This window comes from Canis lupus, chromosome 7 (genome assembly GCF_011100685.1).
Source record: "Canis lupus familiaris isolate Mischka breed German Shepherd chromosome 7, alternate assembly UU_Cfam_GSD_1.0, whole genome shotgun sequence".
Lineage (NCBI taxonomy): Eukaryota > Metazoa > Chordata > Mammalia > Carnivora > Canidae > Canis > Canis lupus.
In genome coordinates, this window is record NC_049228.1 from 13,495,716 (window position 1) to 13,511,562 (window position 15,847).

At 33.2% G+C, this 15,847-nt stretch overlaps 1 protein-coding gene across 4 annotated transcripts in view; it reads left to right on the forward strand.

Annotated features, from left to right (window-relative positions):
* CEP350 (centrosomal protein 350) overlaps positions 1 to 15,847 on the forward strand; it is a 153,597-nt gene that overhangs the window by 102,846 nt on the left and 34,904 nt on the right. For 3 of the 4 annotated variants that reach the window (XM_038542170.1, XM_038542172.1, XM_038542171.1), the window contains exons 28-31: positions 6,399 to 6,521; positions 7,633 to 7,832; positions 12,278 to 12,489; positions 15,136 to 15,280. In XM_038542170.1, the coding sequence (XP_038398098.1) occupies positions 6,399 to 6,521; positions 7,633 to 7,832; positions 12,278 to 12,489; positions 15,136 to 15,280 (680 nt within the window). The remainder of the gene's footprint in view (positions 1 to 6,398; positions 6,522 to 7,632; positions 7,833 to 12,277; positions 12,490 to 15,135; positions 15,281 to 15,847) is intronic. The other variant, XM_038542173.1, reaches the window with a different exon arrangement.

The following is a 15,847-nucleotide window of genomic DNA, read 5'->3' on the forward strand; positions in this document are numbered from 1 at the left end:
AAACCTTACTTACTGTAGATAATGATGTTATACATTTGCTCTTCTTTGCTTAGTTAAATTGCGTTGCATAACTTTAAAATACCTGAATTGGTTATGAAAATAAGTTTTAAAAAATCAACACAAATTTTAAAAATACAGTGAGGTTAAACCAAATATTTATAAACATGTCAATATTCCTTTTTGGATGATTCCATGTGATAGACTAAAGTAAGACTTTTTCATTGAAATGTAGACTAAGATGCTTTCTTCCTTTCCTGATATTTCACAATAGTCTGTATAGGCATACTATTTTGCTTCATGGATGTTTGAATTTAGAGTAATCTCTCTTGTGAATTTCTGACTGTCTTGACATTTTATACATGCCCCCATTATCCTTGAATGGTAAATGTTGGAGGAAAGACAACTCCAGGGGTAATTTCTTCATTGATCCCTTGCTCATCTATATTAGTAAGGTCTTCATTGCTAATCTTTATAAATAGTATTCTAATCATTTTAATCACACTTGTAGAAGAAATGGCTAATCCTAAGTCTATGAGATGAGTCTGTTTATGTGGTGCTTATTTCAGATTTGGTCAAAGCTTTAAAAATTCTAAATAATAAATTGAAGGTCACACTTACTGATTTTGTTCCAAGTTTTATTAATTATTTTCTCAGAATCCAAAATATTAAACACATGGAATTTTTGTATTATTGTTCTGCCTTCCTTTATCAACTACTACAGGAACCATTTGAGAAATTTATCAAAGAAATAGATCTTTTGACCTATTGGAAGGAAGTGACTTGATTTGTTTGAAGCAATGCAATTGTTTTTGTGGTAGGGATGTAAGGACAGCAGTAGCAAAGGAATTAGTTTTAATATTTATGATGATGCTGAAATTTGAGGATGACTTGGAATATTTTTCAAAATTAGCAATGCACTATAAAGGAAGATTATTATGTGATTTTTTTTTTTTTATGTCTAGAACAAAATTATGTGAAAACTGGTTTTTAAATACCATTCAGGTCACCAGAACTTTACAATTAGATTTCCTTTAACAATATTGTAATGTCAGTAAGTAAATGTCAGTAAATAGAGTGAGTTAATTTTATTGTCATTTGCTACAGTAGACACTTAATAACAAAATAATTTGAGACTTTGGTACTAGACACTAATATTTGTTTGGTAGATTTACAAAGGCAGTCTTCCAAGAGATTACTATTTTATTGATATAAAATACCTGTCAAAAAGCAATCCTCCCTCACTAAGTTTAGCTAACTTTTGGGAACTTTTTCATTATATGTCATTGCTTATTGTTAACCTTCTGAATTCTGATTGTGTGACAAATATTTTTCTTAAACTGTTAAACTATTGGCTACAGTAAAGGATTTCCTTCTTTAATGTTTCATTAAGACAACAAAGCTTTTGTTAAAATTTATATTTCTAATCTGTGGCTTTTCCTGACCTTTTTATTGATCTGACATTATATACATACTTTCTATTTCTCAGTGTAGTGAAAAGCAAAAGAAATTTAAGTTGTGAAAAAGATTAGTTACAATAAACCTATGTTTGCAAAAGCCACAGACTGCATAGCCCTCTGTCTTTTTGATACTGTTGCTAAATGAGATCTGAGTTTTGTTTATTACTGTGAGGGGCATTATTTACAATACAGGTACATTGCCTGGAATCCTGAAACATGTTCATGAAGAAAACACCATGCAGTGGACTTTTTCTGTTAATTTGCCAATTTCATCTCAGGAAAATTTTTTTACTGAGCAAATAAAACATAAAAAGGATGAGGATATATATCTTCAAGTTTAAAATAGGACACGGCATTTTTTTTTTCATTTAATAGCAGCTGTTCTTTCATATTATTTATTAAATATATACTTATTCTTAGTAATAAATTATTGGGAATTGTGTGAATGTGTGAGGCTCTGAGAGATATAAAGGTCAATCAAACATAAATGGTGCCCTTAAAGAACAGATAGTCTAGGTGGAAAAGAGCAAGTATCAATTCCTATAGAGAAATAGATACAAATTGACTTGTAAGGAAGTTCAGGGGAGGAAAAAAATTTTATTGAAAAGAATATATGAAGGCAATTTTCAGTGGATGAGTGTTCTGAGTTTAATATACTTCTGAATTAGTAAGTACTTTATAGTATAAGAAAAAGCAAAAAAGAATCCTACAGACAAGTTATATTTTGGTTTGATCATTGCAAACCATGTTAGCACGGAAAAATGAAGTCACAAAACTTCTCAAACGTTCATTTTATTATTATTATTTTTTAAAGATTTTATTTATTTATTCATGAAAGAGAGAGAGGCAGAGACACAGGCAGAGGGAGACAGAGGCTCCCTGCAGGGAGCCTGATGTGGGACTTGATCCCAGGACTCCAGGACCACGCCCTGGGCCAAAGGCAGGCGCTAAACCGCTGAGCTACCCAGGGATCCCCTCAAATGTTCATTTTAAATATTGAAATACTTTTTTACTTAAAATTTAAATATTTAAAAATATTCCCAGTTAGCTTAGAAACTGCTAAAAGAGCAAATTAACTTACTTGGTTTTAAATCATAAAGTTAAACAGATACTGTATGACATAGCCCTAACAATATTTGTGGTATTGTCTGGTCAATATTAAAATCTTCATTAATCTGCTGAGTTTAAAAAGTTATGAATTTGCAGGGGAGACTTTAGCTATTCCATTAAAAAAGATATTTTCATTAGAAGTCTAAAAAATATATTAAATATCATTAACTTAAATTAGAATTTGCCAATATTTTTTAAAGTAGGCTCTACCCCCAGCATGGAGCCCAAAATGGGGTTTGAATTCATACCTCTAGCTCAAGACTTGAGCTGAGATCAAGAGTCAGACACTTAACTGACTGAGCCACCCAGACACTTCTGCCTTAAATTAGAAATATAATTTTCTTAGACAAGGTTCTAGTCTATCTATTCAGGTAACTGAATAAATCCAGATAGCCTGATAATGGTTTTTATTTTCTTTACTTCCTAAGTTAAGAATAATATACCTACATTTTGTCTAAGTATATATGCAAATTATTGGACAATTTTAAATAATAGAATAAATTTTGCTTAAAAATACAAGGCTGCATTTTCTTTTTTCTTTCTTAAGATTTATTTAAAAAAAAGGATTTATTTTTGAGAAAGAGAGAGAGAATGTGCATGCTTGCATGGGCGTGTGTGAGCAGGGGGAGGGGCAGAGGGAGAGAATCTCAAGCAGACTCCCTGCTGAGCGTGGAGCTGGATGTGGGGCTCAATCTCATGACCCTGAGATCATGACTTGAGACGAAAACAAGAGTCAACCAACTGAGCTACCCAGGTACCCGAAGACCAGAGTTTCATTTATGGTAGTAGTATCCATGTCTTCATATTCCTTTTTGAATGTCGTTAAAAATGCTTAAGGACTTGAAGAATTTTATTCATTTTAAAATTTAAAACACTGTTTTATTTTTTCTTATCACAATATAGAATTAGTTTTTGGTCCAGAAAGAATTTTAAAATACTAGGTTTTTGTTTGTTTTGTTTAGTATCTTTCAGAGTCAAAGGATTATACAACTGAGAATTTCATTTAAAATGTACATCATAAAATAAAAAAATGTACATCATAATTTTGCTCTTTCAAATGATAGCATGGTTTTATAATATGTTGCAACATAGTTTACAATTATATTAGCTCAGTGGGAAAAAAATGTTTTCATTTATGTTACATGGTCTAGCAGTGTGTTGAGATTTTTTTTAAAGTGTGAGGAGGTACTTAAATGGAGAAGGAAAGCATTATAAACTGCTGGAACTAGAAGGACTCTTAGAGAAGTCATTTATGTAGTCCCCTGGTTTCACAGGAAGAAATTGAAGCCATGGAAATAAGTTACTGGTTCCAGATCACACATACCACATAGTGGCAGAGCTAGAACTAGGACCCTGCTCTCTGGACGTCAAGTTGAGTCAAGTTAGCATATCTGCTTTCAACGTCATAATTTTTTCAAACAAAACTACAGTGATGACTTAAAGTTATCGCAGTAGAAATTGACTCTCGTAAATTGGATTTGTTTAAATTGGAAGAGTATTCAGTGGCTGATTACTAGGCTTGAATAGCTGCACAGTTCAAGTTTACAGTATGAAGTGTGACTTTAAAAGGGACTTAGGGGTTCCTGGGGGGCTCAGTCAGTTAAGCATCTGACTCTTGGTTTTGGTTCAGGTCATGATCTCAGGGTGATGAAATCGAGCCCTGTGTCGAGCTCTGTGCTCAGCGTGAAGTTTTCTTGTCCTCCTCCCTCTGCTCTCTCTCTGTCTCTGTCTCTCTATCATAAATAAATTTTAAAAGGAACTAACTACTCATGAATTTCTTAAGATAAAACATTATATAAGAACACAATGATTTTTTTACAAGATTAGATCTATTTTATGTTTCATCCTACTCAGTCCAGTGTTCTGTTACCCTCAGAAGCCTTGCTGGAGGATGTCTTGATACCAACCATAAAGCATGTTGGTAGGCACTTTCTGTTAGTAGGCATTCGCCTCTATATTTCACAAATTTTACTTCTTATTTGTGCAGCATCTTGAAGGATTATTAACTCTAAAGTGAAGTACTACTTCTTTAATTTCAACTTTATTTGGCTTAGCTTTTAAAGGACACTATTTCTAGATTATATATAAATAAGGAGCATATATTTCTGGGAAGAAGTTTTAACTTTAAACTTTTCTCACACTAATAAACCTTTCTTTCCTTTTTCTGTTAGCTATATCTTGTTGTTCATTTCTAACCTATGGCTTTTGAATATGCTTAATCCTTATAAATGAAAAATAAATGGTCAGTACTTGTTCTAGTAGAGAAAATTATTATTCTGTATATCAGACTGGACAAATTTAAATTGTAATTTTTTTACAGTTTGTTTTATATGTTCCAATATTTACTTTTTGTACTAGGTCATGCATGCATTTAGCAGTTATATGCTTAAGAGGGTGGGTGATATTTGAATATTATGAATAGATTTTTAGGACCTTTTGTCGAGTACATTTGTTTTTGCGTACTATTTTGATAATTAGCATCAAAATAAGTTTATTATACATTCATAAAGAATGGCAAGGAAGATTGCAGTGTCTTACTAAAATTTGGCAAAATTGTTTTCCCTTGAACTTCAGTGCAGAAAATCAAGGCAATCCAGATATGAATGTATATGTATGTATGTGTGCATATAAGTAAATGAAGGGGAGGTGAAATATTAAGTTGTGGGGAAACAGACATTGAAATAGTTTGTGTATCTGAAAATACATGTATAGGCAAGATTGTACATACTTTTTAAAATCCAAGTGAATAGCTGGATTTATACCTAGATTTTCTCACTTCTGTGACATACATTATTCCTTGCCCTTCCAAGGCAAAAAATGTTGCCTTGCTCTAAAGATGATTGTTGGTGTGCATGTGAACAGGAGCATGCTCTGTCAAAGAGAAATAACCTTTCAAACTATTACTAGACTGACTTATACTCTTAAATATATATATATTTTTATATTTAAATAAATAAATGATCTACTTACTATATAAAAAGGAGAATTTCCTACTTTTATAACTGTAACATATGAAATTTTCTTATTTTTAAGCTTATGAATGAGCTATCCATAGTATGATTTTTTTTTTAACCAGGAATATTTATTGCAACTAGCTTAGTTTATTCTTAATTATAAATTCTAATATTTTATAGAATGGATATTGTATTTCAATCTTGTTAAAGTGGGCCTTTGTTAAATATAAAGCAAAATACCTCCAGTAGGTCCTATGGGCAGTAAATTTTATGTTGTGTAGAGGTGAACAAGGTATTTTTACTCTAAATTTGTTTTCTAAATTATTATTTTCAAGCCAGATCACAATGTTAACATTGCCTTAGGTTAAATAAGGCAAACACAGTGCTTTTTATTTAATTTCAAGCTTAAAATAGAGGATAAGATGCAGATATAAAAATCATTTGCTCAGGATTATATATGTATGTAGAATTGCTAATGTCCTAGGTTCACAGCCATAATTGTTGTTCTCTATGTTAAAGCTTATGGGAAAAAAAAAAAAAATTAAAAAAAAAAAAAAGCTTATGGGAAAACTTATTTAGCTCCATACTGTAGTTCTCATAACTTTACTTACAAACAAATAAGTTTACCTGAAACTATAGATGATGATTAAGCAACATCTGAGGAGAAAGACATGTTTATTCAGAAATCATTGGTAAGATCTATAATAGTACATGTTTTATATGTCACACAGAGTATAACGCTTGCTTTAAGTGAGTAGCTTTTAATGTTATTCAGGAAGCTTATTAAAAGTTCTCCACTCAGCTCTTTTGCTTTCCCTTTCTCATTCTTGCTGCCTCTTGATCTCTTGGTTTTAAAATCTTCCTCCTTATTTTGTAGACACTGCTCTCCTGTTCACTACTTCTTCTCTGTCTTTACGTCTCACCACTGGGCCTCTCTCAGTGTCTGTTTTCCCAACCTTCATCCCAAATTCCAGCTGTATATCTACAACCAGTTGGTCAGGTAACTTTGCACCTTTTTCAGTGCACTCTTTGATAGAGCATGCTCTGTTCTTTTTGTTTGGTTTGCTTTTTTCTTTCTTTCTTTTTTTTTTTTTTTTTTTTAACAGCCTGGAGGCTTCTTGTCAAATGTCCCATAGATTGTACCTTTTTGTTTCCACGTTAATTTGATATGCTGATTGTTTACAAAGTGGAATGACAGTTTTTGTGTTTTTCATTAAGTGTTTGTTGGATGTGTGAATGCATTTTTGTTGATTAGTCACCAATACAGATCTAACATCAATAAATGAGCAGCCCACCCTTTACTTAACTTTGGCATCTACATATAAGGAGAATTTAATAGTAACTTTTTAACTACTCAGATAACTTTTCCTAAAGCTGTAATTTCTCTTAACCCTTCGGAGCTAAGATACATTGGGCTATTTAATTTCAGAGATTGGGTTAAATTGAGAAATTTGAGGCATTTGGTGCATTCATTTCCATAAGTAAATAGTCATGTTTATATGCAAAAGGCATCTGACTGTGGTACTCAGTTTTCTCTCCATAATTACCACCTCACATTGTGTCTCTTAGGCAATGGGAACCAAAAAGTGGTATAGTGATACCTGAAATAAAACCAGACTGAATTTGAAAGTAAAAGTCAAAAAGGGACATGGATATGTTTTTATGTTTGCTTGCTTGTTTGGGGACTTTGAACTTTGTTTTTGTTGTTGTTTTGGTCGTTATTGTTTTGGGTTTGGGTTTGTGTGTTTTCTGGTCTGAACCTTCAGAATAAATTTCTTGTATCTTCTGTTATGTGAAAAAGAATCACCTAAGAGAAGTGAATATGTAAGTATTAATCAGTCATCATTGTCCAGCTATTCTAAAGATTTTCTTTTCTGAATTTGCCACTGTTTTTTCTTTGCTAATCTTTACAAACGATTACAAGTAAAACATAAATTTTCATTTTCTGAATGAGTTGACTCATCACAGCTTCTGTTATTTCAAAGTTTTTCAAAGAAGTAGTAGGAATGTCATGTTTTTACACAGCTTGTTGATAAGGCAATGAATGGTAGAGCTCTGAGTAATTTCTGCCTGTAGATTCATTCTGACTGTTCTTCATGGTGTGACCATAGGTTTCTGACAAAGCGAGAGCAAAAACTAATGCAACGACGACAACATGCAGAGGAGCTGCTAGAGTGGAAGCGACGTTTGGATGCAGAGGAAGCAGAAATCCGTCAAATGGAAAAACAAGCTTTGGCTGCTTGGGACAAAGAATTAATAAAACCTAAAACTCCTAAGAAAGAACTTGAGGACCAAAGAACAGAACAGAAAGGTAATAAATACTACCCCTGTTCAGACTATAAACCAAAGCCTAACATAACTGGAAGGTTTACTTCATTATTTTTAAAAAGGTGAATGATTAAGTGTGAAGAAGGCAGAATTTATTTTACTCTAGTAAATTGCAATTGCAAGTGCCACAAATATTGGAAATATGAGAATATTGTGAATAATCTTTATGCTAGTATACTTGAAAACGTAGAAGAAAGGGGTAAATTCTATGAAATGGAAATGGGTTTTTCCATGACCAAGTAGGGTTTAACACATTCAAAAATACCAGTAATGTGGCAAATTACTTAAACAGATTAAAGGAGAAAAATTATATGACATCTTCATGGGTTTAGAAAAGGTACTGGATAAAATCCTAAGAGCATTTGTGATAAAACGAATTTCAGATAAAGTAGCAATAGAAGGGAGCTTTCTTTATCTAATCTAGGATTTGCTAACAAAAATGAAAAAGCAAACGTACAACAAAGTACCATACTTAATGATAAAAAAGAAAACTTTCCCTTTGAATTTGGAAATAAGACAAAGATTTTCATGTAAGGAGTAAAAAGAAGAACCAAAACTCATTATTACAGATGATAAAGTTGTGCACATGTTAAATCCAGCATTTACAGGTCAGTTCTTAGAATTAAGTGAGTTTAGCATGGTTGCTAGATATAAAATTTATAAACAAAACTCAATGACATGTCTATAGAGCAGCAGAAATTGGTTAGAAAATCTAATATTTAAAAGAGATACCACTTATAGAAAAAAAATATGAAGTACTAGGAATAAATTTAAAAATAACCAAGATCTTTCTGGCAAAAACTTTAGAATTTTATTAGGAGACATTAGAAAAGATCAAAACATACAGAAAGCTTTTCCATATTCACAGATTCAGTGTCATGAAGATGTTCATTCTGCCTGAACTTATTTACAGATTCAAGACAATTTAAATCAGAAACCCAGCAAGACACTAGGTATTATACTATATGTTGGCAAATTGAATTTGAATTAAAAGAATGTAAAAAAAATAATAATAATAAAAATAAAAAGAAAGAAACCCAGCAAGATTTCTTTGTAGGATTTGACAAGCTTATTTTAAAACTTGTATGAAAGAACAAAGGACCAGAAAACCAAGACACTGCTAAAGAAGAACCACAAAACGGAGAACTTACTTTACTAGATACCAAAATTTATAAAAGTATAGTAATTAAAACAGGATTATTTGTACAGAGATAGACAAATAGACTATGAAACAGCCAGGAAAAATACCCATGTATATATGGCAAATTGACTTCTGACATAGGTAACTTTACAGAGCAGTGAAGAAAGGAGAGACTCTCCCAAGAAATTTTGGGGACAGGAAAATACGAAATCAGATCCCTACATTGACAATCTAGAAAGATCCAGCTGAAGGGTTAAAAAGCGGGGGGTGGGGGTAAAAATTAGAACTATAGAACTTTTAGAGGACATATAAGAGAATATCTGTCTGACATCAAGGAATGGGAAGATTTCTTTAACGTGGTAATACAAAGCAAAACCATGAAGGGAAAGATCAGTAAATTTGACTTTAATAAATTAAGAATTTCTGTTCATTAATACACCATAAAAAAGGCAACAAAATAAGAGTATTCATAACATATAACTGGCAAAGGAATAGTATGAGAATATGCAAGAAACTCCTGTGAATCAAAAATAAAATGACAACCACATTCTAAAAAAATGGGCGGAAGAGCAGGTAATTCATAAATGAAGAATTCCAAATCATCAGTAAACATCTGAAAAGATGTTCAACTTTATTAGTAATTAGGATATTAAAACCATAAAGAAATACTATTTCATACCTGTATTCATTTCCTAGGGCTGCTATAACAAATTATCACAAATTTGGTAGCTTAAAAAAATGTTTTATTCTCTCCCTTCTGGAGGCCAGAAGTACAAAAGCAAGGTGTTGGTAGCACTGTGCTTCCTCTGAAGATTCCAGAGAACAATCTTTCCTTCCTTCTTTGAGCTTGTGGTGGCTGTGCTGTAGGCATTCCTTGTGTCTGGATAACTGCAGTCTCACATTGTCTCTCCTCCATGTCTGTCTGTTCCTCTCTTGTCAATTAAGACAACTTATCAGTGGATTTAGGGCCTACCCAGATAATCCAGGATGATCTCATTATGAGATACCTCCATTGTTTTAAAAAGATTTTACTTACTTTTTTCAGAGAGAGAGAACACACAGGGTTGTGAGCAGGGGCAGGGGCAGAGGGAGAATCCACGCAGACTCTGAGCTAAGCACAGAGCCCAATGTGGGGCTCAGTCCCATAATCCTGAGATCATGACCTGAGCTGAAATCAAGAGTTGGTCACCAAACCAACTGAGCCAACTCATCATGAGAACCTTAATTACATCTACAAGGACCTTTTTTTGAAATAAGATTACATTCATAGGTTCTGGGGGTTAAGACATAGACATATCTTTTTGAGGGCCATTATTTCAACCCGTTCAAATACCCATTAAACCTGTTGGTGTTTAGGTAGAACAAGGAACTGCTCTACTGGTATTATTAAACCTATTTTGAAAAATAGGTTGAAAAAAGAGGCATTAAAAATAATCAAGGGGCACTTAGATGGCACAGTCATTTGGGACTCCGACTATTGATTATGGTTCAGGTCATGATCTTAGGGCCATGAGATCAAGCCCTTCGTCGGGCTCGACTGGCTGTGTAGCCTGCTTAAGATTCTCTCTCTGCCCCTCCTGCCTCTTGTGCACATGCTCGCTTTCAAATAAATAAACATAAAAACAATTGATAAAAGAATAAAAGTGAGCTACAAATATCCTACAATTCAGTTGTTCCATTCCCAGGTATGAATCCTAGAGCAGTGGTTCTTAAAGTATGGCCCATGAAACTCTGAGGGAATCTCTGAGATCCTTTCAGAGGGCCTGGGAGGTTAAAATTATTTTTATAATCCTAATATGTCATTTGCCTTTTTCACTGTGTTGACATTATACTGATGTAGCAAATATAATGGTGGGTAAATTTGCTGATGCCTTAGCATGAATCAAGGCAGAGTGGCACCAAATTGTTAGTAGTCATTGTATTCTTCACCACTTTGCACTAATGATAGCATGCCAGTTTTATATTAAAATGTTCTTAAATAAGCATTTGCAAATACTAATTTTGTTGAGTTTCAACCTTTGAGTACCTTTTTTTTTTAAAGATTTTATTTATTTATTTGAAAGCCAGTGAGCACAGAGAGAGCATGAGCTGGGGGAAGGAGAGGAAGAAGCTGACTCCCCTCCTAAGCAGTTACCCCAATGCAGGGCTCTATCCCAGGACCCTGGGATCAGGACCTGAGCTGAAGGCAGACGCTTAACTGACTGAGCCATCCAAGTGCCCCTGAGTACATATATTTTTAATATTTTGTGTGACAAAATAGGAAATGCATATAACATTTGCATGTGCCAAAAGATGATGGTCTTAAAGAGAAGCGCTTAATGCAATGATTTGAATTGCAAGCTGAAGCCTTTCTTTTCCATGGAGTACCATTTTCACTTAAATGGTTAAAAACCATGGTTATTTATACTTGGGTATTTGGCAAACAGTTTCTCAGAAATAGATAAAGCACCTCTGACACTTCAAGGAAAACAAGTGAGTTTTTATTGCCAGTGATAAAATATAAGCTTTCAAGTGAAAGTTTGGAATTTTAGAAATGCTCTTTTCCCTATTGTGAGCTGGACCACTTTCCAGTACTTAAAAGACTTTCCTGTTATAATGGGTGATGATATTAATCAGCCATCTTTTCATATTGTATGATGAAATACGTCAACACTGGGAAGATCTTCATAACTCGGTGAACCAATGCTTTCCAAGTGACCCGTGATGGTTTAGAAAATCATTCATGAGTAAAAATATCCATTGAAAGTACAAAATTGACTGAAGGATGTAATGTAACAGATCACAGAAAGTTTATTGATATGATTTCAGATTCCACGTGACAGCTAACATGGGAGAAACTACCAATTGTCAAGTTTTGGTGTGACATCAAAAAAGAATATGCACCATTATCCATAAAGACTATTAGAATACCTTTCCCTTTCTAATTACATATATTCTTTGTGAGGCCAGATTTTCTGCATATGCTTCAACCAAAACAACATACAGCCACATACTGCAGACAGAAGGAGATATGAGAATCCAACCGTCTTCTGTTAAGTCATTAAAGATATTTTTAAAAATGTAAAAACAATTCCTCTCCTTTCCACTAAGCCCTTCTCTGTTTGCATCAGCCAAAATTCTTACTTAAACTAACAGACTTTATAGTAATGTGATTCACTAAGTCATGAGATTAAAAATTGTATCTAAATGCAACAAGTGAAATTATATAAAAGCAAATGTAAATCGTAACAGTTAAACATTTCTTTTGACCCAGATGGTGGACTTTTTCTTGTTTTTACTCTCTCTAGAAATAGCAAGTGAAGCAGAATCTCCAGTACCTTCCTACTCTCACCTACACAGTGAAAGCTCTATTCCAGAAGAATTGGGCAGCCCTGCTGTTGGATATATACAGTCTGAGTCTGTAGTTCAGGAGCAGCCAGGGAGTCCAGATCATAGTGTACTTACTGAAGAAATGGTTTTTTCACAAGAACTGGAATCTTCTACCTCTCCTAGTAAACATGTAAGTTAATATATATTTATTCCTCAAAACTTCTTTAGACAAAAGCCTATCTAAAAGGTATATTATTAACAGTTGTTTTCTTTTTTCTTAACAGTTATATTCTTGCAATTCATGACAGTGTTGACTATCTACCCATACCTGCAACATGCAGTATGTGATATTTGAACAGGAGTAAAGCTTTTTATTGACTTGTAAATATTTATAAATATATGAATTTTAGCTTTAGTGGCAGTTTTAAATTTTATATTATTAGGTCTATTAATGTTGAAAGGATAGAAACTTCTAAAATCTTTAAAAGATAATTTAAGATTGGGGCACCTGGCTGGCTCACCCAGTAGAGCACGTGACTCTTGATCCCACGGTCGTGAGTTCGAGCCCCACATGTATGTGGAAATTACTTAAATAAATAAAACTTTTTTAAAAAGATAATTTAAGTTTAATTTTAATTTAAAGATAATGTATAGGAACAATACAAGTTCTTATTAAAATCTGTATTCTATTATGTAATAGAAACAATGAGATCTTAAACAGCAATGTGCCTTTTCTATAATTTAGCTAATAACTGCCCTTATAAATCAGAATAAAAGTAGTGGTTTCATCTCTTTAAAACAGATCTGAAATGGTTATTGACTCTAAATTAAAGTAATGGTCACTGTTAGAATAAGGTTTTCCACATTTCTTTAATGCTATACTTCATTTAAAAAAAAACCTGATAAAAGCTTAAGCTAGAAGCTTAATTTTTTTAAATTTGATTTTATAAGGTATATAAAGGAATTAGCATAATATTAAATATGAAGTGAATACAAACTTTGTTAAAGTCTCTCTTTGTCTAAAAAATACACTTAAATTCAGAAGGGAATATTCTTTGGTAGAGTCTTCATTTTATTGTGGGTTTAAAGAATGAATTGCATTTCCCCTGTTGAAAAATCAGATTCATGTGTATTATGACACCTAAAAGATTTGGGGAAAAAAACATTTTTTATCCAGTAATCCAATAAAGAACCTGTTCCACGCTATGTTGGAAAAGACTCCCGTGCCTTGGGCACAAACCTGAAAACAGAGGTTTTAGATTATAAAAGGCTTCTATTTAAATTCTCATGTTAGCAAATTCTTAGTTATTATGTGAAAATAGGCTTGTATATAATTGTATGTGGAATTTACAAAGCAAACTATGTTTTTTGCCACAATCTTATTTCCTGTGAATTGATTAGATCCTACCTAGCATTGTTATTGAGATTCAAAATAGCCACCACCTGATCAAACACTAAAAATTAGCTTTTTTCCTCACAAAAAAAGTCAAATAAAACTAGTGTGCCTTAGAGTGATTTTTAAAATAAAAACCAATATTTATTGATTGCTTATTACCAAATGCCAGCTAATATGCTAAATGTCTTATGTGGATTATCTTCACAACAATTCTGTAAATACTGTTTTAAGCCCCTTTCTGAAGCTCAGCAGGCTAGGAAGCTTTCCCAAATTCACAGATACAGGAAGTGATGATAGCTAGGAATCAAAGTAGGTGTTCTCAGGGTAGAAATTATGTCCTTCATAATAATCTCTTGTGGACAATCTTCTTATGTCCTCTTTTCTTTCATTCCTCCTTTCTTCTCTTTTTCCCTTCTTTCCACAAAACCAGTACATATTTAGTGTTTTTAAGATTTATTTTTCAGTTTTATTGAGATAAAATTGAGACACATCATTGTATAAGTTTTGTGTACAACATAATGGCTCGACGTACATATATTGTGAAATGATTATTACATTAAGTTTAGTTAATATCCGTCACCTCATATAGTAACAAAATAATGCCTTTTTCATTATAATGAGAATACTTATGTTCTTCTCTTAGCAACTTCCACATAATACCATGCAACAATATTAAGTATAGTCATCACATTGTATATTATATCCCTAGGACTTGTGTATCTTATGACTGGAAGTTTGTATCTTTGCCTACCTTCACCCAATTCCCCCCACCTCAGATAACCACAAACCTGATCTCTTCTGTGAGTTTGAGTTTTTTTAGATTCTACATATAAGTGAGATCATACAGTATTTGTCTTTCTCTGACTTATTTCTCTTAGCACAGTGCCCTCCAGGTCTATCCATCTTGCAAATGGCAGGATTTCCTTCTTTCTTTATGGCTGAAGAGTATGCCTCTGTGTGTGTGTGTGTGTGTGCGCGCGCGCGCGCGCATGCACGTGCACATGTGTGTGTGTGCAAGTGCACATAAATGCACCACATTTTCTTTATCCATTTATCTATCAGTGGAGAACTACCATATGATCAAGCAACTCCACTTCTGGGTATATATCTGAAAGAAATTACTATGTCAAAAAGATGCCTGCACCATGTTTAGAATTCTTTTAATTAAAAATTAAGAGGGTAAATATCACTTAAACAGTAACCACTCCTACATTATTACAAACTTTTTTAAAAAGTGTGCTTCTTTATAACTTTTTTCTGTAATTTTAAAAGAATTGAGGTTTTATCCTTTGTGTAATTTGTAGACTTTTTATACCATAGAGTTATTTAAAATTAAAACTCTTGGTAAATATTATCTTTAACTGTTTGGTATCTCGAATATTAAATATATTTTACAAATGTATCACAAAACAGTTCCCACTTGGTTTTCTGTTTGAACAGTCACCTCCTAAGAGCTGCACATCTGTGTCAAAGCAAGAGTCTAGCAAAGGAAGTCATAGGACTGGAGGACAGTATCGTCTACCTGTCAAGTCCCAGCAACACTGTTACAGTTGGTCAGATGAGTCATTATCTATGACACAGTCAGGTAAGACTGATAACAAGGAGTTAGTGTTCTTTGTATAATACGCTTTGTTTATCCATATGTTAGTATCATGTTATCCCTCATTGCATTTGTAAAGGCTTTTTGCTTGCCAAGATTAAATCACATAATTTCATGGCTTTTCAGTGATAATCATTTCCCTAACTACATAAAAAACGATACACTGTTATATTCTTGGGTTGTTAATAGGCAGTCATTTATTCATCAGACATTGTTGGATTTTTTTTCAATGTGCCAGATACTGCTTAAGTGTTCCCTACTGCTCTGTGCATAACCTGTGAAACCAGACAGCATATTACTGTAATCAGACTTTACCCAGTGGGTCTTCCTAACTAGCATAGAAACTCCTGGAAAGGAGAGTCCATATCTTGTTAACAGGTGTGGCACCAGACCTAGCAGATACTTTACATTGCACATGCCTGGTATTTATTAAATGTTTTTTGAATGAATTAATGATGACCATGAGGAGAGATAGCAGGAGGTAGTGCAGGATAGTTTAAGTTTTAAAGGAGAAAAGGTAGAGAATAGATTGCAAAGGGCAGTGGGGAACAT